The sequence below is a fragment of the Cricetulus griseus genome (assembly GCF_003668045.3).
Source record: "Cricetulus griseus strain 17A/GY chromosome 1 unlocalized genomic scaffold, alternate assembly CriGri-PICRH-1.0 chr1_1, whole genome shotgun sequence".
Lineage (NCBI taxonomy): Eukaryota > Metazoa > Chordata > Mammalia > Rodentia > Cricetidae > Cricetulus > Cricetulus griseus.
In genome coordinates this window covers 40608785-40633675 of record NW_023276807.1, presented here as the reverse complement: position 1 = coordinate 40633675, position 24891 = coordinate 40608785, and the positions used below count along the sequence as shown (strand labels likewise).

The window sequence follows — 24891 nt, the reverse complement described above, 5'->3', positions numbered from 1 at the left end:
AATGTGTAAGGTAAGACATAAAAAATACCAATGATAAAAAAATTAAAAAGTTTTTAAAAGCATTTTCTTAAACATTTTGTTTATTATTTTTATGTGTATGGGTCAATTGCCTGAATGTATGTCTGTGTACCACATGTATACAGTGCCTACAGAGGCCAGAAAAAGAGTTGGATTTCCTGGAACTAGAGTTACAGATGGTTATGAATTCACCATGTAAGTAAGTCCTGGGGCTCAAACCTGGGTCCTCTTGAAGAGCAGCCAACACTCTTAAACACTGAGCCATTTCTCCAGCCCCAAGAATGATTTAAAGCAAATGAGAAAGAAATATTCTTCTTTTATAATATTTTGTCCTTCAGTAGTGAATTCACACCAGAAATTCTATGTAGAAACTTATGTCATGAACAACAACAACAACCAAAAAAGGACAATTTTGGCTTAGCTTAGAGAAGACTATATTCTCTTAGGGACAAAAAATAGAAAAGCTTGGACATTGTTTAGATTTTCAAGCTGTGGAAAGTCAAATTACTCAACATCATTCACCACCCACGTATTAGCATGTTACTGTGTATTTTTACACCTGTTAAGTAGAGGAACATAAAGCACATTAGTGTCCCCCATTAGCAGCTTACTCATCTCTGCATATGATAAAGCTTCTTGGTTGCCCAACCCAAGAACACCTGAGGTAAGCAGATGCTTGGACCTTTTTATTAACAACTGTAGTTACAAATGTTTGCCATAGGGCTGAAAATATGACTAATTGTCTTGTTTTTACAGAGGCCCCAAGTTCAATTCCCAATACTGTGGATGCACAAATCAAGATTCATGGGACTAGGTTCAATATAGGTTAAATATAATTCTATTCGGGGACAAGTCAGTTACACAAGAAGCAGAAGACTGCCACAAGTTCCCGCTCCAGGCTCTTCTCTATGACCCAGCTGGAAGCCAGAGAGAGCCACCTGTGCTCCGATCCCAGACCTAAAATCACTCTCTGTCAGGTCCGCACCTGTGACGATGTCCATTTGGGCGTGGTCAGCGCTACAGGTGAGAGCTGGGTGGATATCTCACTTCAATTCCCCTTTAGTCTAATCTTTAGTCTAAAGAAAAAGATTTAGGCTTGATACAAAACTATATATAAAGATAGTAAATATCAAGTATGCTCTAGGAGAAGGAAAAGTAAGAACAAACACACTTAAGACCTATTGCCAGAGAAACAACTAGGGCAAATAGCAAGAACTACATTTCCAGTCCTAGGGTAAAGGCATAACAGAGATTGCTATAGAGTTGTCCTAAGCTGGAAAGTTTAAGTCTTGTACCTAATATTTCTATCTAGGAAGAGAGACCAATAATTGTGACAGTCTAATCTTCAATCTTATCAAAGACCTGAGAAGGAAGATAACAATACTAGGGTAAGCAAGAAGTGCAGGCAAGCAACTTCCAAAAGGTATAGGGAAGACAGAAACAGCGGGCTACCTGGACAGTCACCCAAGGTCTCACAGCAGCGTAGGGGCAACCAGCTTTGGCTAAGGCCTAGAGTATCTGACTGCAACACCCATGACAGGCAGCTCAAAACTGCTGTCTCTAGCTCCAAGGGATGCCTCTAACCACAAGCACAGTAACATACAGACATACACACATAAATACATAAATAAATAATAGTAAAAATATTAAAAAACAAATGTTTGGCAAGTTGTCCATTGAACCAATCTGATTTTAGCCCTAAGAGAAGTTGCTTCTTTTTTTTTTTAATAAAAATGCTAGGTTTTTTTTAAAAGATTTTATTTATTTAATGTGTATACAACATTCTGCTTCCATGTACATCTGCACACCAGCAGAGGGCACCAGATCTCATAATGGATAGTTGTGAGCCACCATGTGGTTGCTGGGAATTGAATTCAGGACCTCTGGAAGAGCAGTCAGTGCTCTTAACCTCTGAGCCATCTCTCCAGCCCTGAGAAGTTGCTTCTTGTAACCATTACTCGATTATTCTGTCATCGTGGTGGAAAGTTCTTTCATTCATGCTGTGCCTTGATTCAAATAAGAAAATGGCATTGAGGGAAGAATACAGGGCTGAAGAGAAAGAATTCAAGCAAACAAGTCTCACCTGCCCTACATGGCTGTTTCACAGTCGAGATCTCAAATCTCTGATCACTGTGGGGGACGCTTCAATAAACACTCAGTGGCCACTGACAGGCAAGAAGTGGCAACAACCAGACAGGACAAGTCATTTCCCTGCACCCATCTGTTAGCAGAGCTCTTCAAAGCTCATAAGAGTGCTTCCTGCAAATGATTGGTGAAACCACATACCTGTAAGATGGACCACTTTATCATAATTACTTTTACATTGGGGGAATATTAATCAACCATTTTTATTGGATTACTTGACAAACATAAAATGGGGGAGTCACTGAGGAGTCAAGGCACTTGCTTGATGACCTGAGGTCAGATGCTTGAAGCCCACATTGAAGAGACTAACTCCTAAACATGTCCTCTGACCTTCACATTCAGTGTGTCACATGTATACCCATGTATACACACACACACACACACACACACACACACACACACAATAAGCAAATGAGTGTTAAAAACAAAAAAAAAATCCAAAAAATCAGACATTAGCATTAACTTTTCAAATAACTTAGAACTTTGACTAAAAATGCAGAAAATGTCCCAAAATGTGTCTTCTTTTCCGTAAGAGTAAGGCGTGGCAGGCATTTTAATTTACATGAAACACAAATCACAATTCTACATCCATTATCCAAAGAGTAATAATACCTTATTGACCATAGTTACTATGCCCCCATAAGAAGCATCTGATACGCAAACATTTAAATTAAGATTATATGAAATATTTGCTGGGCATGGTGTTGTGCTCAGTGGGTAAGTATTTTTGCTAGGCAAGCCTGGAGACCAGAGTTCAACCCCAGGACCCATGAAAGGCAAGGAGAAAACTGAGTCTGCCAAGTTGCCCTCTCACCTACACACCCACACACACACACACACACACACACACACACACACACACACAAATAATAATAATAATAATAATAATAATAATAATAATAATAGTATAAAATGTTTTAAAATACTATATAAAATATAAATGATTTTAAGATGAAAATCACTCCATTCTTTCTTAAAGACAGGCAAACAAGCAAAGCTTACAGAGAAAGAGGTGACACCTTGTAGCTGAGAGGGGCCTTCATATGGAGCTGCCCTCCATTCATACATTTCTTTGATTAGTCGCCTAGCAAAGAAGTGCACAGGTGGTCTATTTCTACAGCAAAAGCAAAACTATGGTGCAAGTTTAAGGACTAACTTTCACGAGGCCAGGCTCCCATTTCATACCACTTTATGAAGCATGCAAGTGGAAGAGTGAAAGTATGCACAGGTTTCCCACCACCGGTGTAGTTACTAGGCATGCGCATCCCAGTGGTTCGTTAAATCCTGAACATCTGCCAACACCGCCACAGACAGCTACCTGCACTGTGCACAGCCATGCTAGTGAGGTCCCTCCAGGGTTGCTGGGCCCACATCTCCTTGCAGCAAATGCTCCTCCAGTTGCTCCTATAGCAGCTGAACCTTCTAGAACACCACATCATGCCACAAAACCCCACTTCTTCTCATGAAACTTTATATAAATAGAATCGTGGAGCAGAGACACGTTAGTCTCTACTTCCTGAGCCACACATTCACCCTCTTTGTTGCTCCTCATTTCCAGATTTCTACCTTCGCCCCAGCACCCTTTACTCTCTGGGGCGGAAGGGTATTCTGATACCTTTTTACTTCATTGTCATTTTGCTTTAATCACTAAAGAATTCTAGGCTGACAACTTTCTTCATTTCTTTTTTACTGTTTTTTTTTTTTTATCGTGGTAAGGTATGCATGACATAAAACCATCAGTTTTTAGTTTAATGGCCTCAAGTGCACTTACAGTGCAGAGCAATCATAGTCACTTCCAGAATGTTCTTATCATCCTCAAGCAAAAGCCATGTCCACCTTAAATACAGTAATTCTCAACTCCCAGCATCAGTGCCTGGCAACTTCCATTATACTCTGTGACCCTGTGAACATAATATTCCAGACACACGTCTGTGAATGGAAAGGTGTGATATTTGTCTTTTTGTCTCTGCATCCTTTCACTTTTGCATAGTATTTTTAAAAATTAGCTGTGCTGCAACATGGAAGAACATTCCATTCCTTTTTAAAGGTAAATAACACCTCATTGTATAAGTCATCCTTTATTTTGTTTGCCCCATAATCTGTCTCTTAGTGAGTCCTACATGTTGTTCTTGCTTTTTGTTTTCTGTGATTTTTTTAACAGCTAATGTTGCTCTAAACATTTGCATGTTGATGATAGTTATTTTATTTTAGCACCTTTATTTTCAAAGATTATATTACTAATGATGAATAGATCAAAATTAAAAACTGCAAAACAATACAAATATAAAAACAGAAAGGAAAGTGGAATCAGGGGCCTTTTGCTGCCTATATATTTTAATTGTGTTTATTGTCTTAGTCACTGCCCTAATGTGAAACCGTTAAGCCTATGAATTTTACTCGAAATATCACTGTTTATTCCTTTCTGTTGGGTTGACTTATACTCATGCCACTATTAAGCTGAAGCTATGCTTATTATCCTTGCCATAAAAATCATTTCATCTGTGAGTGAAGTGCTAGGGGAAAATAGTGTAAATAATAAAAATATTAAGCAATGGTATTGAGTAATGAGATGATTGAGATTGTCGTAGAAAGAACTCTAGGTTGGGACTTGGATTCTAACTCCTGCTCTGCCACTGGCCTTGAACTTTCCCATCTGCAGAATGGGAGATGAAGACTGAGGGATGCTGGGAGCCCTTACTAGTACATTCAATGACCTGAATTTGATATCGTCTTTATCATCCCATACTGGACTGGCCTGGACAATGTGGCCAGGTTCTTGGTTCAGTTTAGATGTTTCTTTCTGGTTGGTACTCACAAACACCACCTCTTGCTCATGCCATGGTTCATGGTAGAAGTCAAACAAGGAGCATGACTTTGTTGTTTAAAATGCATTAGCTCCATTGAACACACGCATGCATGGCCTATTTGTATAGCAACGGGAATATGCTATTTTAACCAACATGCTTCAGAGTGCACTGAGGCAGGAGATTTCCATGAGTGTCTAAAAAGTAGAAAGTTGATTATCACCAAGGAGACAAGGGGTTGAGATCTGCGAGGTGGTGAAAGACTCCCCAGCACAGGGATGACTTAAGGAGATGAGGGACAAATCTGGGAGGCGGTGAAGGCATCCCCAGTCCAGGGATGCCTTGTCTCTGTGTGCACTCACACAGAGCAGTACCTCTCCACCCACAGACAGAATCTGCCGGACACGAGGACTTCCTTACAGAGACAGTGTCTTCACTATTGCACCTGCCTCCATCTTTACCAAATGGACAAAGCAGTCTATGTTCAACCCAGTTCCTCATTCTCCACTTCCCCACACAAAGCGTACCTGTTATTCTGTCACTCATGTTCATGTTTATTTCCAGCTTAGTGTATCAACTCAGTCTCTGCATTTCTTCCTAACGTATGAACATGCTCACATACTTCATTCACTAAAAACACAAACAAAAAAAACAAAAAAAAACAAAAAAACAAAAAACTCTCTTTCCCTAAGACCTGTTCATCTCCAAGATCTTGGTGCTTCTCTATATTTTCTCAAGTTTTCTATATTCAGCCAGACTCAACTCACCCAGCCCCACTTCCTTGTCTCTAAACAAGGCCTCTGAAAAGCAGTGACGAGCTGTCTACAAGCCAGAGCTGGTCCCTATCCTTTGTGGATCATGTCATTCTATCTCTCAATAGAGTCCGGTTGAAATCAACACTGCCAGAAACTTAATGAGAATGGGGTGTAGAGATATTTTGATCTGGATCGAGCCTCGCTACTTCTGTAAACCACCAAAGACTTCTTAAGTCAACACCATGAGGCTCCCTTCTCCATCCAAACACATGCCTGAGGAACAACTGTCATACTGGTATATCCTCAGAGTGAGTTGGTGAGTGTCACAATACTGTAGATTCCATCTATGCCTAGTGATAGCCCTGTAATCCCAGGTTTAAAAAAAGATCTCACGAAGCTGAAAACTCCAGACGTCTTGTAGTCTGGTCAGAAATTGCTAAGAATAGATCTGACGAGCTTGTTTTTGTGCAATGCTCTTAAGTTCATTCCAAATTCTTGAACCTGCAGCTGTTGATCAGCAGGAAAAAGGTAGATTTTTTAAAAAAAGGAAAATCTGAAGATTTGAAGTATTGTAACTCTCAAGTTAAAAAAGAAATGGCAATGTAGATTTTAATTCTGTCCTATAGGAATGGACTTCACAATAAAATGTCAGGCTTCTTATGGGAGGTTGGAGGAATTATCCAAGTACTGGGCCAGAGAAATCATATCCTGACAAAATATGCTTTGCTGTCTATGTGACATGAGGCTGAATTAAATATAGAAACTGTTACTGAATAATTCAAGTAAGATTAACAACAGAATAAAATCCATTATTGACTACTAAATAACTTAAGAAACACTTACCCATACAGATAATTATAAGTAAATTAACAAGCCAAAAGTTTATGAAGAATGGAATATTACATAAGTAAAAGTATTTTAACAAACTATTTCTTAGTCCAAAAAGAACAAAGGTTAAATATCTTTACAGTGGAAACTAGTAATCACCACATGAAGTCCACACTGATAGTGTAGTGCTTGCCACCTGATAGAATGCCATGAGGACAAGCAGCCATTATGACCCTCAGACAAGGGTGCATGATTTGAATTCACCAACTACAAAACATCCACATAAGACACAGAAAAACAATTTACAGAAATAATTGGTGTAGAATAATCTAAAATGTTAAGATCATAGAGGTTCAAGGTAAACCAAACTGATCAGGCTGAACTATATTGAACAAATCATCGAAATTAAATGTATTGCAGGCTCTTGGGCTGGGACCTGTGGCTACCCAAGACATTATCGGTAAAACTTCAGTGAAGTCTGAGGACTATAGGGTGATTATGCATCAATGTTAGTTAATCTCTAAATATTAATGGCTATACAATGTTTCTTTTCGGCATTCTTATAAGATACACACCCAAGTGTGCAGGACAGATGGCATGTGAAGCCAGCAATTCACTCTTGAGATAGCTCAGGTGGTGAACAGCTAACCACACAAGCAAGAGGATCTAAGTTTGATGCCCAGAATACATCTAAAAACACAGGTGCAACAGCACAAGCCTATTACCCAGTACATCGAGAATCCCTGGGACTCACTGGCCAGCCAGTATAGACTGTGAATGCCAGGTTCAGTGAAAGACTGTCTCAAAAACATAAGATAGAGATCAATAAAGAATGCATACAACATAGACCTCTGACTTCCACAGTCATGAGCACACATGCCCACATACACACACATACACACACACACACACACACACACACACACACACACACACACACGTGCATATACTACATACAAATACACAAAATAAATAAATAAATACATGTTTAAACGTTAAAACAAACCTTTTCTGCTGAGAAGACATTTTTCTGATAGATTAATCGATTGAGAAGTTATCTTAAAATAAAAGTAGATTTTTGTTGAGACTAGTGCACAGATTAAATTGTAAACAACTATCATTTGTGTTTTATATTCCATGCCACCTGTTTTGACTTAGTCATCACATGAAAGTCTCTGGGTAACAGAAACAGCTGACCTGAACAACCGGGAGCTGGGATACCAGCATGGGACTGATCCAGACCCCAGGAACGTGGGTTTAAATGAGGAGACCTAGGAAATCTACAGAACCTCCTGTAGTATTTCAGTACTTATCCCTAGCATAGGTGGGCTTTGGAAGCCCATTCCACATAGAGGGATACTCCCTGACAAGGCACACGGGGGTGGGCCTATGCCCTATACCAAAGGATATGATAGACTCTGATGACCCCCCCAGGGAAGGCCTCACCCTCCCTGGGGAACAGAAAGGATATATGATAAGTAGGGTTTTAGTTGGAGGGGATGGTAGGGGAGGAGGGGAGGAAGAGGGAACTGGGATTGACATGTAAAACAATCTTGTTTCTAATTCAAATAAAAAAATAGAATAAAAAAAAAGAAATTCTCTGGGTAGTTTCACTTAGCATCACCATCCACAAATACTACACATAAATTAAAGTTATCACATAACATTTCATTGTTACCATATTATGAATATTAACACATAGCATTAAATGAACTATATTATTCATTTTCTTTAGAATAGTACTTTAAGATACATATTAGATTGAAGAATTAAAATTTATTAAAACTGTCCACAATGCCGCAAAAAGACTGCCAAGTCTGACAGAGACCATTACTTTAGAAAACAAGAAATTATAGCTAGTGAACATTAAACTATCATGCTTCCTTCCCTGAAAGTAAATCATGTATAACTTATTTTAGGAAATAAATTATTATATCGTAGTGACTGTCAATTTCTACTCATTGTGATTTAAAATTCAATTCTCAATGACTATATTCTATCAGAAATAATTGATTTTGCAAAATAAGTCATATGTACTAATTGAAAACTTTTACTTAAGATCAAGCTTTCCAACCAATCAGCTTAGCAAGTTCTGCTTCCCAGGGCAACATCCGCCTTTTACAAGTGGTTTATCGAGTGCACAGGAAAATCAGCATACTTTGATAAATGAAGACCAATCACTCCTCTTCATCAGCTCACGGAAAGGGGTGGGGATGGGCGCGGCTTCCTGATCACTCCGTTACTAGGCAACGGGATGCTGCGGCTTGAAGAGGCAGAGCTGAATGCTTGGGGCCAGGCAGTTGATAGGGAAAACTTAAGCAACAGAAATGAGCCCTGGTAAGAGCGATTCAGAAGGCTGTCCTTGATCGGGGAGCTATGGGACGTGTAGGATAGTGGAGCCACACCTGGGTCCCCTCGCCCTTAAGCTTCTGGGGTTTCCCAGGTGGGTCTGGAGTGTGGATCTTCCCAACCTCACATCCGCTGCTCAGACATTGAGAAAGCACCGGCCTGCCCCCTAGCTACCTACCGCCTCCAGGCGTACTTGCAGAGTCAGTTCTCTACCTGACCCCAGCGCGCCCTCCGGTGGCCAACGAGGGTGTGGGCGACCCGAAACTCCTTGCCTTGCTTCCTCACATTCCCAGGCTACCTTCCACCTCCTCTCCAAAAGCTGTGCTCGGTTCTGTTCCAGAAAAGCATCTTGAGGAAGAGGATGAAGTTGACTCCGTTCTCCTTTCAGCGTCCAAGTTCCTGAATTCCTCTGAGGGGGTAAAGGAGAATGGGGTCAGTGAACCAGGTAAAATCTCTGGGTGGAAAAAAAAAAAAGTTGAGGTTTTATTGTTTTATTTTGGTTTGGTTTGGTTTCAGTTTCAGTTTCAGACAGAAATTTAGAAGATTCATGAGTTTTCTATCAAAATCTAGGAATCGAAATAGCCACACTTTCCAATAAAACAAGAATTAGGTGTGTAGAATCGCCAGAGGAACCTCACTTCCTTCAGAGAAGCCCAAGGTGGTAATGCCCCTCTCACATGAGTCTGGTGCACTATGAGACATCAAGGGAAGGAGCCAGAGTTCATGAGTAAGGTGGCTCTTATACCGATGGGTAGGACCCAGTTGTGGGCTCCCTGTGTAAAGCACACGGTAACAGGATGAAAGAAACGATGGATCGGAAGCCTGGGCTTGGAACAGGGGTTCTTTCTGCACGTTGGTCAATCCAGGACCTGTACAATGCCTGGGCATGGACCCTGAGAGAAGAATCCAGAGAGGCCACACCTCAACTGATAGAAATCAACTTGATTCAAGATGAGGAACATGGAGGAGGACAGGACCAGCACCCCCTGTGTTCCTCTGTCACCAGCCATAAAGATCTATAGTCTTCCCTGAGCAACCAGGAAAGGGCAAGAGGAGGAGGCAAAAGACAGTTTACACATTAGATTGGCCGAGTATTTAGCTCTGAGATCACCAAGGGTCAGAAGAGATGGAGCTGCCTCAATAGGCAAAGGTTGTATTGGGATGGTAGAAAAGAAACTTCGTAACTTCAGGCAAGGATTTGGGATTCTATTCTGAACAAAATTGGAAGCTCTGGAAGGTTCTAACCAGCTCCCTCCATCCTGGCTAGCATTGTTATCATGAACACATTTTTGAGTATTTACTTCATGCTGTGTGCCGTGCTAAGGGTGCCCCTTGCAAATCCATTGCATGCTTAAAGGTATACATCACAATGTGTTATAAAGCCATGATTCAATGTCCAGGCAGCCTGATTCCATAGCTGATATCCTCACTTGCATGGCAAAGTGTAGCTGTTTGCTTGCTTGCTTGCTTTTACTCTTTGTTCTTTGGGGACTCACTACCCAGCTCCCAAAGAAATAAATACAGACACTTATTCTTACTTATGAATGCCTGACCTTAGCTTGGCTTATTTCTAGCCAGCTTTTCTAACTTAAATTATCCTGTCTACCTGTTTGCCTCTGGGCTTTTATCTCTTTCTATTCTATATACCTTGCTTTCCTTCTTACTTTGCAGCTGGCTATATAGCTGGGTGGCTGGTCCCTGAGTCCTCTCCTCTTTTTCTCACTCCTTTTCACGTCTCTTCATATTTATTCTCTCTACCTGCCAGCCCTGCCTATCCCTTTCCTGTCTTGCTATTGGCAGTTCAGCTCTTTATTAGACTGATCAGGTGTTTTAGGCAGGCAAAGTAACACAGCTTCACAGAGTTAAACAAATGCAACGTAAAAGAAGGCAACACATCTTTGCATCGTTGAACAAATGTTCCACAGCGTAAACAAATGTAACACATCTTAAACTAATATTCCACAACAGCAAAGTGTACTCTAACTCACGGGGCTTCTACAGAACTCACTAATACTGTCTCGACAAAGTTAATGTTTGCACTTGATAACCACTCTATGTAGCACTTTGAAAATCACCTTGTTCTCCTCTATCTTCAGTTAGATGCACACACTTAACACTTCTTGCATCTAGTGAATATGGCATAATTTTCTACAGGCTTGGAAATAAACTCCCCTTGTCTTTATTATAAAAAGGTCATCCCATTGATAATTAAATCATTTTTTAAATTTCAATACTTACATATAAAACAGAAAATGTGAGCTGGGTATAAATAATATTTCTTATAATAAGCTTCTTTAAGGGTGGGGCCAGCCATGACCTCCCCTCCCTTTCAGTGCCTCCCAAGACCATGCACTTAAGCAAAGCCTTAGTAAATGCTGATAAGTGCTTCTGTGCTGACTCCTGTGGATCTCTGATCATTCCCTTCCAATTCAAGAATCATACAGTTCCATGTCACTCTGTAAGCATTATTGAACTTCAGAAATACCTTTCTGTAGGAACAAGTAACACCCAAAGACTCATTTAGGGGTTATGTTATTACCCTTAAAAACAGGTGAGTCCAGTTTACCACCTACTCACTGCCCGACTGAATCATCAGAACTCTGCTGAAGAAAATACTCAGTTTATGAGTCATACCATGAAGCTAAACTGAGCCGCTTAATGCTATTTGGAGCATTTGCTTTTATTGCCGGAATAAATTCTTTTTCAAATGCTCCCTCCCCAAGATAACTATGTTATTTCTCGCCCCATACCCTCTCAACTCATAGCATGATCTCATGGCGTATGAAAACGTAGGCACAATGTTTGCTCTGTATGTGTAGCAAAATTCCCTCATACTTACCCATCTCATTTGCTAAGCAACCTTCTTCCTGTTTCAATGGAAAAAATGTTTCAATCACTGACAAGTTCATCTGGATCCCACGCCCAGAATCCCTCTGCCATTGCCTCCCTCGTTCTCTGGACCCACTCTTTCTTCCTCTTTCTGCAATGTTTCCAGCAAACAAGCATGTTAGACTCTCCAATAGCTAAAATGTTAAGTTAAAGATGAATCCTCCAGGGCTGGTGAGATGGCCTGGCAGGTGATGGGCTGGCTGCCATGCTTACCAGCTTCAGTTCAATCTCTGGTTGCAGGGAGAGAACCGATTCCCACAATTTGTTCTCTGACCTACACATGCACTTCTTGGCTTGTGAATGCATGCTCACACACTAAGTGAGTAAATATAATTTTTAAAATTCTTCTTGGCCACGTATCTTCTAGTGTGAACCCTATCCTACTTATAATCCCTTTTCCATGGCACAGTAAAAGTTGGAAAAAGCTGCCCCGTGCTTGGGAGTTGCAAATCTTTATATCCCATTATCACTTGAAAACCATTTTTATCAGTGCTTCATTAGGCTCTCCCCCAAAACTGCTTTTATTTAGGATGGCAGCACAGCAAATTCACATTGCCCATCAGTGTTCATGCCATAAATAACATATCCAGTGGAGTATTTGACATTTCTGATAGACAACTTAAAATATATATATATATATATATATATATATATATATATAGTGATCATACCCCCAACAAAGGCTTTCAACATACTTCAAAAAAAATTTCCCCACAGGGGCTAGAGAGATGGCTCGGCAATTAAGAGCACTTGCCTCTCTTCCCCCCATGGGTTCCATTTCCAACACCCACACCGTAGCTCACATCTACAACTCCAACTCAGAGATCTATGCAGGCAAAACACCCATACATGTAAAGAGGTTTTTAAAAATAAGTCATCTATATTATAACAAAGAAAATAGTGATTCCAAACAGAGTGGTCACATTTAAATAGATACTTGTGTGACAAGAAACTATGTAATTATACTGTGATCAAAAACGGAGGAAGAAAGCCAGGCTTTGGCAGCGCACACCTTTAATCCCAGCACTGGGGAGGCAGAGGCAGGTGGATCTCTGTGAGTTTGAGACCAGCCTGGTCTCCAGAGCGAGTGCCAGGATAGGCTCCAAAGCTATACAGAGAAACCCTGTCTAGAAAAACCAATAAATAAATAAATAAATAAATAAATAATGGAGGAAGAGATGGACAGAAAAATCTATAGAGGAGCAATGTATATAAATCCCATTGTTCTTTTTTAAGAACCTATTATTTACTATTCCACTTTGGCATTATACAATTTACTATATATTATGTACATCTTAAACACAACATTATTGTGTTTAATAGAGAACTTTGTGGCAACTATAGCTAAAGAACAGAATTGTGATTCATAAAACTCTACTGTGGAAGTAATCTTAGTAGCAAATATGAAAAGTAGAGAATTAGAGCTGGGCGTTGGTGGCTCATGCTTTTAATCCCAGCACTCGGGAGGCAGTGGCAGGCAGATCTCTGAGTTTGAGGCCAGCCTGGTCTCCAGAGCAAGTGCCAGGATAGGCTCCAAAGCTACACAGAGAAACCCTGTCTCAAAAAACTAAAAAAAAAAGAAAAAAAGAAAAAGGAAAAGAAAAAAAGAAAAAGGAAAAAGAAAAGTAGAAAATTAGTATGTGTCAAACGAAATATACTAATTTTCTCATCTTTCTTGGTGAGAAGTAAATCAACTCAGAATACACTGAAAATGTATGTTTTCAAGTTCTTAATCTTTCTCATGGTATATTTTAATATACTGTCATTTTTGACTATCATATACTAATTATATATATTCATGGGATACATTGAAATCTTTAATTATATGTATGTAGAATAATGGTTATATCAAGATAATTGATGTATCTAACCCATCAGATGTTTATCATTTTTTGTCATGAACATTTATTCACCAGCTATTTTGAAATAATCAATTAAATTGTTATGAATTATAACCACACCCTATTAACCACCCTCTCTGTCACACACTTTCCCAGTCTGTGGTAACCAACAATCTATTCTCTACTTCTATGAGATGCCCTTTTACTTTCCACGTATATGTGGAAACATGTATGGGCATATATGTAGGCAAAATGCCCATACACATAATTTTTAAAAGATAAAATTATCCTTTCTGCCAACATTGTATAAGAGGTACTGTTTCTCCATATTCTCCCTGTTCTGATGTCATTCATGCTTTTATAATATGCAAGTAGGGAAGAGTTGGAGGGTTATCTAAAATTAACAGTGGTTGGGTCTGGATGGTGGGTTTCTTTGTGACGTCATTGGTTTTTGGTTTTAGTTTGGGGCTTTGTTTTTTTTTAATTTTTGCATGGCCAATGTAAGTACATTAGATCAGGTTTGTTTAGAGTCTAAAAAATCTTTGAAATGCTTTCCTACCTTGGTCTCATGTCCCGCGCGCTGTATTTTCTCGCCGGCAAGAAATACACGCAGGACACTCGGATCCTTCTGCAGACAAGCTTTAATGCATCTTGAGAGTTGGGGAGAGCATAAGCTTACCAGAGCGGAGACTCTGAACTAAGAAACCCATCCCTTAAAAAGGCTGGCAAGCAGCCGCCTGGGACGTGTTACCCTATGAATGGCTTCAGCTCCTCAGGCCAAATGAGCCACGGGATAGGCAGAGATCAAAGGAATGGAGATTACCCAGCGCCTGTGAAGTAATTTACATCTTGGTGTCTTTAGGCACCATTATTGTAATGGAGAATGCAGGAAACGGCCCCCTACATATCCCCCTTTTTTTATTAATTAATGAAAAGGCTTTATATTTTTACAAGCAAATAGGTCACCCATATGTTGAGGGATAGAGGCAGAGGTTGTACCTTCCCAAAATCAAACATTAAGACTGTGTACGAGAGTCGCCATCAGGCTGTTAGCTTGACCTGAAGCGCTCTCGACCTGTCCTCTGCCGTTTTTCTGGGAAAGGGAGGCTCGGGCAGGCAACCCTTATGCAGGTCAACATACCTCTCAGAGAAGCCTGCATACTAGGCAACTCTGTGCGATGCCTTTGCTCAACACCCTCATTGGGCTGCTCAAACCAGACACTCTACCCTGTGCAATGAGCCTAGGCTCCGGGTGTGCAAGAGCTGTCTGGCCGGCGGCCTATTGCTTAAGCATTGTTAGCCAAATATCAGTGGAAGCGCTTGGGCGATCTCTCTTGGTTTGAGCCCTCGAGCTTACATACCAGCCAGAAGTAACATCAATCCGCAAACGGCTGCATCAAACAATCCCACCCCCACCCCTTTCTCTCCGTCAAGGACAGGAGTTAATCTGGATAACAATAGCGGCTCTCAACTCCCGGGGAGAGGGTGGAGTTTCGACTTTTGAAGGTCCGAAGGGGCTCTTCGGGTTGAGTCTTTTTGGGATCCACAGAGGATTTTCTTCATCCTGTGGGAAAACACAATAGCTCCCCTGGATCTTATGAGAATAGGATCCGGGCCTCTCCAAAGATCAGTTAAGATATCTTTTCATTTTACCATTTTCTTTGGCCTTTTAAGTTTTGAGGTGAGACGCTTGGCCCGAGCGTCAATGTTTATGAGGCTTTAAAGCCCCAGGCATTCCAGGCCTTTAAGAAGTGTTGAATAACATACATGGCCTTTTCCCCTATCAAAGACTGGGAAAGCCATCTGTAATTTCCTCCGCTCCTCTAATGGTAAGAAGGAGTGGGTACCAAATAATAGGGGTGCTGATGGAAGTACACCCGCTGGATTAATAGGCGATGGCCTCATATTTGCTTTCACTTTTGGCAGCCGATATCTATCGGGGTGGTATCGTGCTGCCTCCTCCTCTAGCTCTGCTTCCTTGCTAGAGTCTAAAATCTCAGAGTCTGAGCTGCTCAGCTCCAAGGCCTCTAGTTTCGTTGTAGGGCAGAGGCTAGGTTTTGAGTCTTCATTTCTCTTAAATTTACCGGGGTGTGACCGGTTATCCCCTATTTTTTCTCCCTCCATTTTTGTTTCTTTTTCACCTAGCTGAGCTGTTTCCTCTAAAACTTTATCTCTTGAGCTTTCAGAGTCATTAGAGCTATCAAGATTTAAAGCTTTAAACTTATTTATAGAATCATCTAACAAATTATTCACTCCCTTGTCAGTAGACATCCCAGGAGGTCCTTTTTTCTTATTTGTTGTTGTTCTTAACAAATTATTCACTCCCTTGTCACTAGACATCCCGGGAGGTCCTTTTTCCTTATACACTCCCTTGTCAGTAGACATCCCGGGAGGTCCTTTTTTCTTATATTTTATTGTTAGGCGCGCCCCATCTCTCACCACATTCGGTTTCTGATATGTAATTCTGGACTTCTTTAAGATTGTTACAACAGTGAGAAAGGTCAAAATAGCTCCTAGTAAAAGCACAGAAGCCTCCCAAAATAGCAACATTCCCAAGCCAAAGTCCAGAAAAGACATACCTCTCCGAATTTACCACCCTGCAGTTCTGAATCCGCCTTGTAGCCAAGGGGTCTCCGCGGTGCCAGAGATGTTAACAAGTTAAGCTTCCCGGGTTTCGGCACCATATGTCCCGCGCGCTGTATGTTCTCGCCGGCAAGAAATACACGCAGGACACTCGGATCCTTCTGCAGACAAGCTTTAATGCATCTTGAGAGTTGGGGAGAGCATAAGCTTACCAGAGCGGAGACTCTGAACTAAGAAACCCATCCCTTAAAAAGGCTGGCAAGCAGCCGCCTGGGACGTGTTACCCTATGAATGGCTTCAGCTCCTCAGGCCAAATGAGCCACGGAATAGGCAGAGATCAAAGGAATGGAGATTACCCAGCGCCTGTGAAGTAATTTACATCTTGGTGTCTTTAGGCACCATTATTGTAATGGAGAATGCAGGAAACGGCCCCCTACAGTCTCAGCTCCCCAATGAGAGGCAGAAATAAGCAGTCTCCGGGCAAGCTCTCTAGCCCTCCTGCCCTCCAACTAAAGGTAGGATTCTTCAGTTGGTCACACATCTCCAGGTTTCACACTAACACTGCCTCATCAGTGATGAGGACCAAAATGGCTTGACCACCAACTTCTTTCTGTACCTCTGATGGATCACTAATCCAAAAGAGAGGATTTGGACACACCTCTCCGAGGACCTACTCTGAAGACAGATGTGTTCAGCCTAGGAGAACATTCAGTCATAACCATCATGTCATCCAGGAAGCTAGAACACTTTCACTTCTTATTTTAAAAACTTTTTAAAGCAAGCAGGTTACCTAACACATGGATGATTACTACATAATCTGTCCTCTGCTGCCGACCTATACACAACTTCTGGGAAGGTGCCAAGTCCGTGACATCTACTGTTCACCATCTGTTCTCTATGTTGATTTTAGAATGTGTGAGGAAAACACAAGAGTCAACTGTTGAGCAGGAAAAAAAAAATGCTTTAGTGACAAAAACTAGGAGAACAAGATCAGCTTCAGCACCAGCTACCAGCCCCACCCCTACCCCCACCCCCTACAGCAGGTTTCTCTCACCATCCAGTACAGATCAGTGGGCTACATGTGTTCCTCTTGTGCTATACATTGTATTTGGTATATATAAATGCCTTTAATCCCAGCACTCAGAAGACAGAAGTACATGGATCTCTGTGAGTTTGAGGCCAGCCAGGATTGGTCTATATAGTGAGTTCCAGGATAGCCTGGGTTACATAGTAAGAAACCCTGTCTCAAAAAAAATTAATTTGTGCTGCTGAGATGGTTCAGTGGGTATGGGTGATTGCTGCCAAGCCTGACAAATTGAATTTGATCCTCAGGACCCACATGGTGGAAGGAAAAAAGAATGGCTACCAAAAGTTTGCTTCTGACCACACACACACACACACACACACACACACACACACACACACACACACACACTTAAATTATGTTTAAGTAATAAACTATAGAGGGAGGTGCACACCCATGCCATGAAGCAGTTGTGGAGGTCAGAGAACAGTTTGTGGAGTCAGTGCTCTCCTCCCATCTTTACCTGGGTTCCAGAATCAAACTCAGACTGTCAGGTTTGAGTAGGAAGCATCCTTACTGGCTCAGTCATCTCCCCATGCCTCTTAAAGTGAGTGCTGTCCTTAAATTTAATGTATGACTAAGAAAATGCATCAATCAAGCCTTCTCATTACCTCTCTGTCTCCCTATCTGAGTCAAGAGAGTCCTTTCCGTAGCAGCTCCTGCAAAATAAGATTTGGGGGAATGAACTGATACATGTTCTTTGTTTTGCTCCTTAGAATATGGCTGCATATCACAACCAGAAAACCAAATCCAACCACAGTCAGCACTTAAAGTGAGTCTGTTCATTTATTATGTGAAAATCCTTCCTAAACGAATACTGGGTCTTCCACACTAGTCTCACAAACCCTTCCATGAACCCTCACAGCTAAGGATGAACTAGCTGACTCATGGAATAGTGTTTGTTGGGGGATTTTTTTTTTTTTTACCATAGCAATTGAAGACTATGTTCAGTCACCTGATGGTGTCTCTTCTGATACTTTGCTAAATCTCATTATAGGTCCTTCAGCATCAGCTGCAGTCATTTCAGGCTCTGCGGATGCAGACTCTACAGAACGTTAGCATGGTATGATTATTGTAGTCCAAATGTAGGAAATCTCCTAGTTTAAGGTACCAAACCATCCTATAAACTCATCAGTAGCCAATTGTTAAGTAGTTGCCAAGTTTAATGTATCAGAGGTGAAATATATTTCAGGCTCAAAATTTATTTGGATTGAACTATGTTCTATCTTTTTGGATGTGAGGAAAAAAGAAAAGGCACTCATATTTAAAATGCTACCTGGGGCAGATGTGGCTCATTAGTTGAATGTTTGCCTAGCATGTGCAGAGCCTTGGGTTTTAATTCTGGCACTGCAAATACATACATACATACACACACAGTCAGAAAATAGAGATGCTAAAATTTAAATTAGAGCTCAAAGTGGCTCTGGGGGAAGTTCTCTATCACCTCATGTCACTGAAGAGCCTAGGAACTCACTTCTGATGGCACAATTCATATGATCACAACTCTGGTCATCAGGCACTAGTCTCAACTACACCTTGGTCTGCTTACCAGGATAGAGGGCTGTGAGATTCCACATCTTGGTAAAAAGGGTTGGAAGGAGCTCCAAATCTTTGTCCTTGTAAACTCAAATCAGAAGTGGGAAGGGTAAGGGGGAAACAAGGGAAGGGGAGGGAGCGTGAACACTTTGTTCTAGTAATAGGTTATATTAAGGTCCCTTGCTCTGATTCTGAGTGCCACAGATTGGTTCAGAAGCAATCCATGACCATCACTCACTAGAGAGAGACTCAATACTGAGTCTCAGACCCAGCCATGCAGCTAAAGGCAGAACTGGTGTCATCATCAAAGGCACACAGACTTCACCTGGAGAAATCAGAGGGAACAGAATAGAGTGTGCATGTCAGGTGTACCAAACACAACACATACTCATCCTGGTATCAACTGTTACTCGGTGTCCTTGTGTTGAAAGCAGCTGCAGTGAAGCAGAAGACTAAGTTCTGCCACAGGTGACAGAATGCAGTCTGTCTTGATGATGGATGTCAAGGGTTTCTTATTTTCTTCACAGTGTAAAAAGTAATGCCTCTAAAATTATCTAAATGTAGTTCATAAGATTTTACTGCTTTAACAAATGCTTTTGATTTCCACATTCTTTTTTTAAAGTTCTTTAATGACAGATATTGCAATAAGTTTAACTTATTCTCTTAACAGCCAAGAACTTTTTATGAGCAGGAAACGCAAAGGTCTGTCTTTCTATGTGTTTCTATACATATACAAACTCACAAATCTGAATTCAATTTCTAACATTCTCAATTTATCTTTCAAAGGTACAGTCTGAAATCAGCGAAATATTGAACAAAAGTATTGTTGAAGTAGAAAACCCACAATTTAACTCAGAAAAAAATCTAGTATTCAACATGCACCCTGAAAAGGATTTGGTATGTTTTTCTAAAAAAAAAAAAAAAAATCATTCCTCACTTCTGGTATTTAAAAGTTTTTAAGATAAACTAGAGACAGTTCCTCTACAACTGGTTCAACTGGTTTGTTTTCACCTTTTTGTTCTCTTTTTTTTCCCACAGGAACAATGGATATTCAGAGCTGAAAATAAGGAAATACCTGACCTGATAAACTTAAAAGAAGTGTGTTTAACTCTGTACTGCAGAATTTGACTATTTCTTTTAGTGGGGGGGGGGGGTAGTGTGAGAGGCATCTCACTTCATCTAAATGCTGAAAATTCCAAAGCAAATTCAAGGCAGTTTGGATAACCTACCTGTCCAGAGGGGGCTAACAAACCAGGGCTGAACTCTGTAGAAAAACTTCAGCGTAGCCAAGGTTATTCATGCTAGCTAGGAAACCACATTTCCGGGACACTTGCAGTCCTAAAATCACCCTTTCAAAACCAGGAATGAAAGCAAAAGCTAACAAAAGGCCATTAGCAGAAGCACTTGTTTTCCTTGAGTTCCCATGTGGTCTATCTACCTAGGATAGTCTCTTGAAGCATAATGCATTTGCTACATTTCTACATCTTAAATTAAGAGGCTAACCCACATATCTCACCCTCCAAGGGAGGAAGGGCAATTATAACACACTCTGTGAAAGCCAGAGTTTCGGATCTCAAGATCATTGGTGCTATTTTGTTCCTGCTCAGCTAGAAAGATGGACACACACACATACACACACACACACACACACACACACACACACACACACACACACACACACACACACACAGGCTTCTTTGATTAGTAGATAAAATACTCAATACGGTTGTATACATAAATCTTCTCCAAATTTTATCTTAATTTCTTGGTCATGTGGCAAATGACAATGTATTTATAATATACTTTCTATTGCTGCTAGCCTAATGAGAAGCAAGAAGAAATACTTTCCATCAAGAAAAGTCTTCATTTTGAGGACCCTAAGACTCTTCATTCAATGGAAGAAAACTTTAGTAGTAATAATGGCAGCAGTCTCTCTCAAAGCACAAATATCCCACCCCAGATACAGGTGGAGGACATGTTAGCTCTGGAGAGCCTGAGAACTGCAGCAGTTAACTCTCCTCCCAACAAAGCTGTGGGCGCTTGGGACCAGCCTAGCACCATGAAGGGTACCAGTCTTCATTGGTTTCTGCCTCTCATTCCTCAGTCTGCGGCGTCTCAAGCTGCCCCTGTGACTCAGGATAAATCCACAATCACCATGCCTCTTCCGAAGCATGAATTTCATGAAAACTTAGATGACATCTGCCACTCTATTAAACACATGAAAGAAGAGCTTCAAAAGTCAAATGACAGGGAGCTGGCACTTGCAAACGAACTTCACACTTTCCAGGCTGATACAAAAATGCAAAGCCACGGTAAATATAAGCTGTTTCCCATTCAAAGCTCCAAGCTTAACTTTATTCAGGAAGCAAACATGGAAGGTAATTTAAGTGAAGATATCAAATCAAAAAGAATTTCCGAATTAGAGGCTTTAGTGAGCAAATTACTCCCACTCAGGGAAACGGTGACAAAATTGCATGTGAATTTTTGTAGGAAATGTAAAAAATTATCTAAGAGTGAAATATGCCGAGGGAAAAGGAATGAGAAAAATAAAGACATCCCTATCACCAGCAAGAATATTATGGATTTAAAATTCCACTCCCGAGCTCCAAGGCACACACTGTCATTGCTTGACCCAGTGAAACACGACACAAAAGACAAAGAGCAGCAACCATTTGTAGTACACCAAGGATCAATAACATTTGAAAATGAGAAGACACCCAAAGCCAATTGTGTCACTGAGCAGTGTGTTGCCAAAATTCATTACCTACAGAATTACCTAAAAGAATCCATGGAGAACCAGAATAAAGTGACAGAACTGGAGAATGAAAACCTGGCTCTTAGGACCAAAATGAAGCCCCTCATCTTCACCACACAATCCCTGATACAGAAGATTGAAATATACGAAAAGCAACTGAAGTCTCTGGTTGAAGAAAAGAACGCTCTCCAGTCCAAGTTAACCACAGCAGAAGAAGAAAGCAATGATTGCCTCAGGCAACTGAAGAAAATTGTCAGCACGTATAACGTCCTCCAAGGCCAATATAAAACGCTAGAGGAAAAAAACTGTCAACTTTCTTTGGAAAAGCAACAGATGATTGAAACACTAGACCACCTAAAAGGTAGGGACTACAAGTCCCAAAACGACATGGCCGTTCTCAAAAATGAAAACAATAGAATGAATATCGAAATAGAAGCGATGAAAACAAACATACTGTTACTACAAGATGAAAGAGAAATGCTAGAGAAAAACATGTACCAGCTTCTGAAAGACAAAGACTCACTTGAGAGTGACCTAAAGGAGAGCAAGCTGGAGACGCTACAGTTAAAAGAGAAGGAGAGACTGGCGGAAGCCGAACAGCAGTCCCTTCTGCACTTCCTTGAAGCAGCTAAAACCGAAAAACTGAATCTCGAGGCAACATTACAAGAATTGGCTTCTGCCAGGCAGACGTTGGAAACAGAACTGGAGGCCATTCAAACCTACCAGTCGGCTGCGGAAGAGGATTTCCGGAAAGAAATCAAAAGTGCCAAATCCGAGGCAAGCATTTACAAAAACAACTTGGCGGACATCAGCAAGGAATGTGAGATGTTATCCAAAATGGTCATGGAGATCAAGACGGATAACCAAATCCTGAAAGAGGAGCTTAAGAAAAACAGCCAAGAAAACACCAAGTTTGAAAACAGCATCAGCCGGCTCACAGAAGACAAGGTGCTGCTGGAAAACTACGTACGCAGCATAGAAAACGAGAGAGACACCTTGGAATTTGAGATGCGGAACCTTCAGCGAGAGTATATGAGTTTAAGTGACAAAGTCTCCAGTCACAATAACAGTCAGCCAAAGTCGGCTTACATTTCAAGAAGAGAGAAGTTCTACTTTGACAACTACGACGCCTATGAAGATGCTTCCAGTCCTAGGAGTAGTCATTTGCCTCGGGATTTGAAAGGTGCGAACCTTCTGACAGATAAATACAGGCACTCTTACGATTCCTTTAAGCTTACTGGCACTAACCAAAGTATGGAAATAAGAAGGGAGGCCTAGGAGAGGTGGCTCAGAGGTTAAGGGTGTGTACTGCTCTTTTGGAGGACTAAGTTTGGTTTTCAGCACCCATCCACCCACAAGTCCAGCTCCAGGGAACCCAACCCCCTCTTCCAGAGACTCCTGCAAATCCGAACACAGACACACATATACACACATAACAAAAAATAAATAAATAAATAAATCTTCTTTAAAGGAAATAAGAGAACATGAAGATGAATTCAATTTAGTCTTGTAAGATTTTTTTATATGACGTGCTATATAATGGAACCAGGTAGGAATTTTGTTCTGCAGTTACAATCTATATTCTACTTATATCACTTATATACACTGAATGTGTGCACAGCATCTTTTGCAGAGAGAAGTGTTCTTAAATCCTTATTAGAAATACTCTTAGCATTCGCAGCTTTAAGACGTTTCCTTTTCTTTTTCAGGAATTCCACATAAACTGTATCAACGGCTTCCATCCAAGATATATAAATAAATTTCCAAAGAAATGAGTGCTTTAAAAATCTTTTGTTCCAAGTAATTTCCCCCACAAAAATAATATTGAAGTAACTTTTACCAGTGATTCTAAAGACCTTATACATGATTAGACTAGCTTTAAAATAGATATTAGAACTAGATTGTCAAGAATGGTAAAAAAAAAAAAAAAAATCTGGCATCAGACTCTAAGCTTATGTGTCACTCCTCCATGGTTTCATGGAAGCCAGTGGGAGAATGAAACTCTGGGTCCAAAAGGAGAGCTTCCTACTCAAAGCAATGGCCAGAGCATCTTCATGTTTGTATTGGTCTTCCAAACAGATTTCCCCAGACAACTTAGAGAGAGAGGCACACAGCAGGTTACAGTGTAGAGAAGAACCCTGCCTTTGGTGTGCAGGGCCATACTATCTCATCTATCTTGGCTTTGCAATTTCATCAAATGTTTTTTATGCATTTACATAACATGAAAAAAATAAATGACCCACAGACTGATATTGGGGTTCAAGCTTCCAGCTGAATACCAGAATAACTAAGCAGCTGGCCACTAGCTTCTTACCTCTGCCTCAGGCTGAATGGGCTGGTCCTGTCTCCAGGAGCTCTCACCTAGCCTCAGACTCTAACCTTTCCTCGGTGTGACTGGAGAATGAATGCCTCTCTGAGACCTTGCTTCTGTCTTATATACTTCCCTAATGTTGGGATTAAAGGTGTGAGCTATAATTCTCCTTTAGACTGATTCACTCTTGTGTACATCTGGGTTCACAGAAATCCATCTACTTTTTATTCCTGAGTCCTAGGATTAAAGATGTGTACCACTAACTCCTATATTCTGACTGCTGGAATTAAAGGTGTGTGCCTAACTTCTGTGACTTGTGGCTGACTTTGCTTTTCTGAATCTTCAGTCAAGCCTTATAAATCATACATAATGTCACTACACATTTATTGAATCAATGATTTTTCACATATATGCATTGTTATGTTAATTTTGAAACACCTCTCTTTCCTGGAATAAACCCTTCCAGGCTTTATTATTATTATTATTTTAGTGTATACTTCTGGGCTCAACTTTAAGGATTTCTTCTGCAATTGGACATTGGCTTGTATATTTTCTTGCAATGACTTTGTCCGGTTTTATTATTAAGAAAATATTGTCCTCTACAATGCCAGGTATACCCTTCCACATTTACTGCTATATCTCAGTGCCACAACTGTGCCTGGAATTCGGTAAATGAATGGTGAACAAATAAACTGGCCTCATACAGGAGAGTCTCATGCTGGACACTCCCTTGGTAAGATAGATACATAACTTGAACATCAAAAACTTTAGACAATATGGAGTTTTAGGTCTAATCCTAAAGAGTAAGGATTGCAGACTTCCTTTGAAGATTTTTAATAATTATTGTTTTCTACCCATCTCCCATAGGTTTCTAAAAATGTCCTTGACAAGACATACCACAGGGAAAACTGAAAGCAGGCCTTCCTAGTGTGTGTGTATGTGTGTGTGTGTGTGTGTGTGTGTGTGTGTGTGTGTGTGGTCACTAGTTAACAT

At 40.7% G+C, this 24891-nt stretch overlaps 1 protein-coding gene across 1 annotated transcript; it reads left to right on the top strand.

The window, feature by feature from the left end:
• The first annotated feature begins 926 nt into the window (after positions 1-926).
• Ccdc110 (coiled-coil domain containing 110) lies at positions 927-23346 on the top strand. Its single transcript, XM_035453001.1, is given in 8 exon segments — positions 927-1041; positions 9193-9206; positions 9209-9344; positions 18013-18068; positions 18294-18359; positions 19619-19729; positions 20652-22770; positions 23297-23346. Coding segments are annotated over 8 exon segments (2667 nt in total).
• Positions 23347-24891: the final 1545 nt, after the last annotated feature.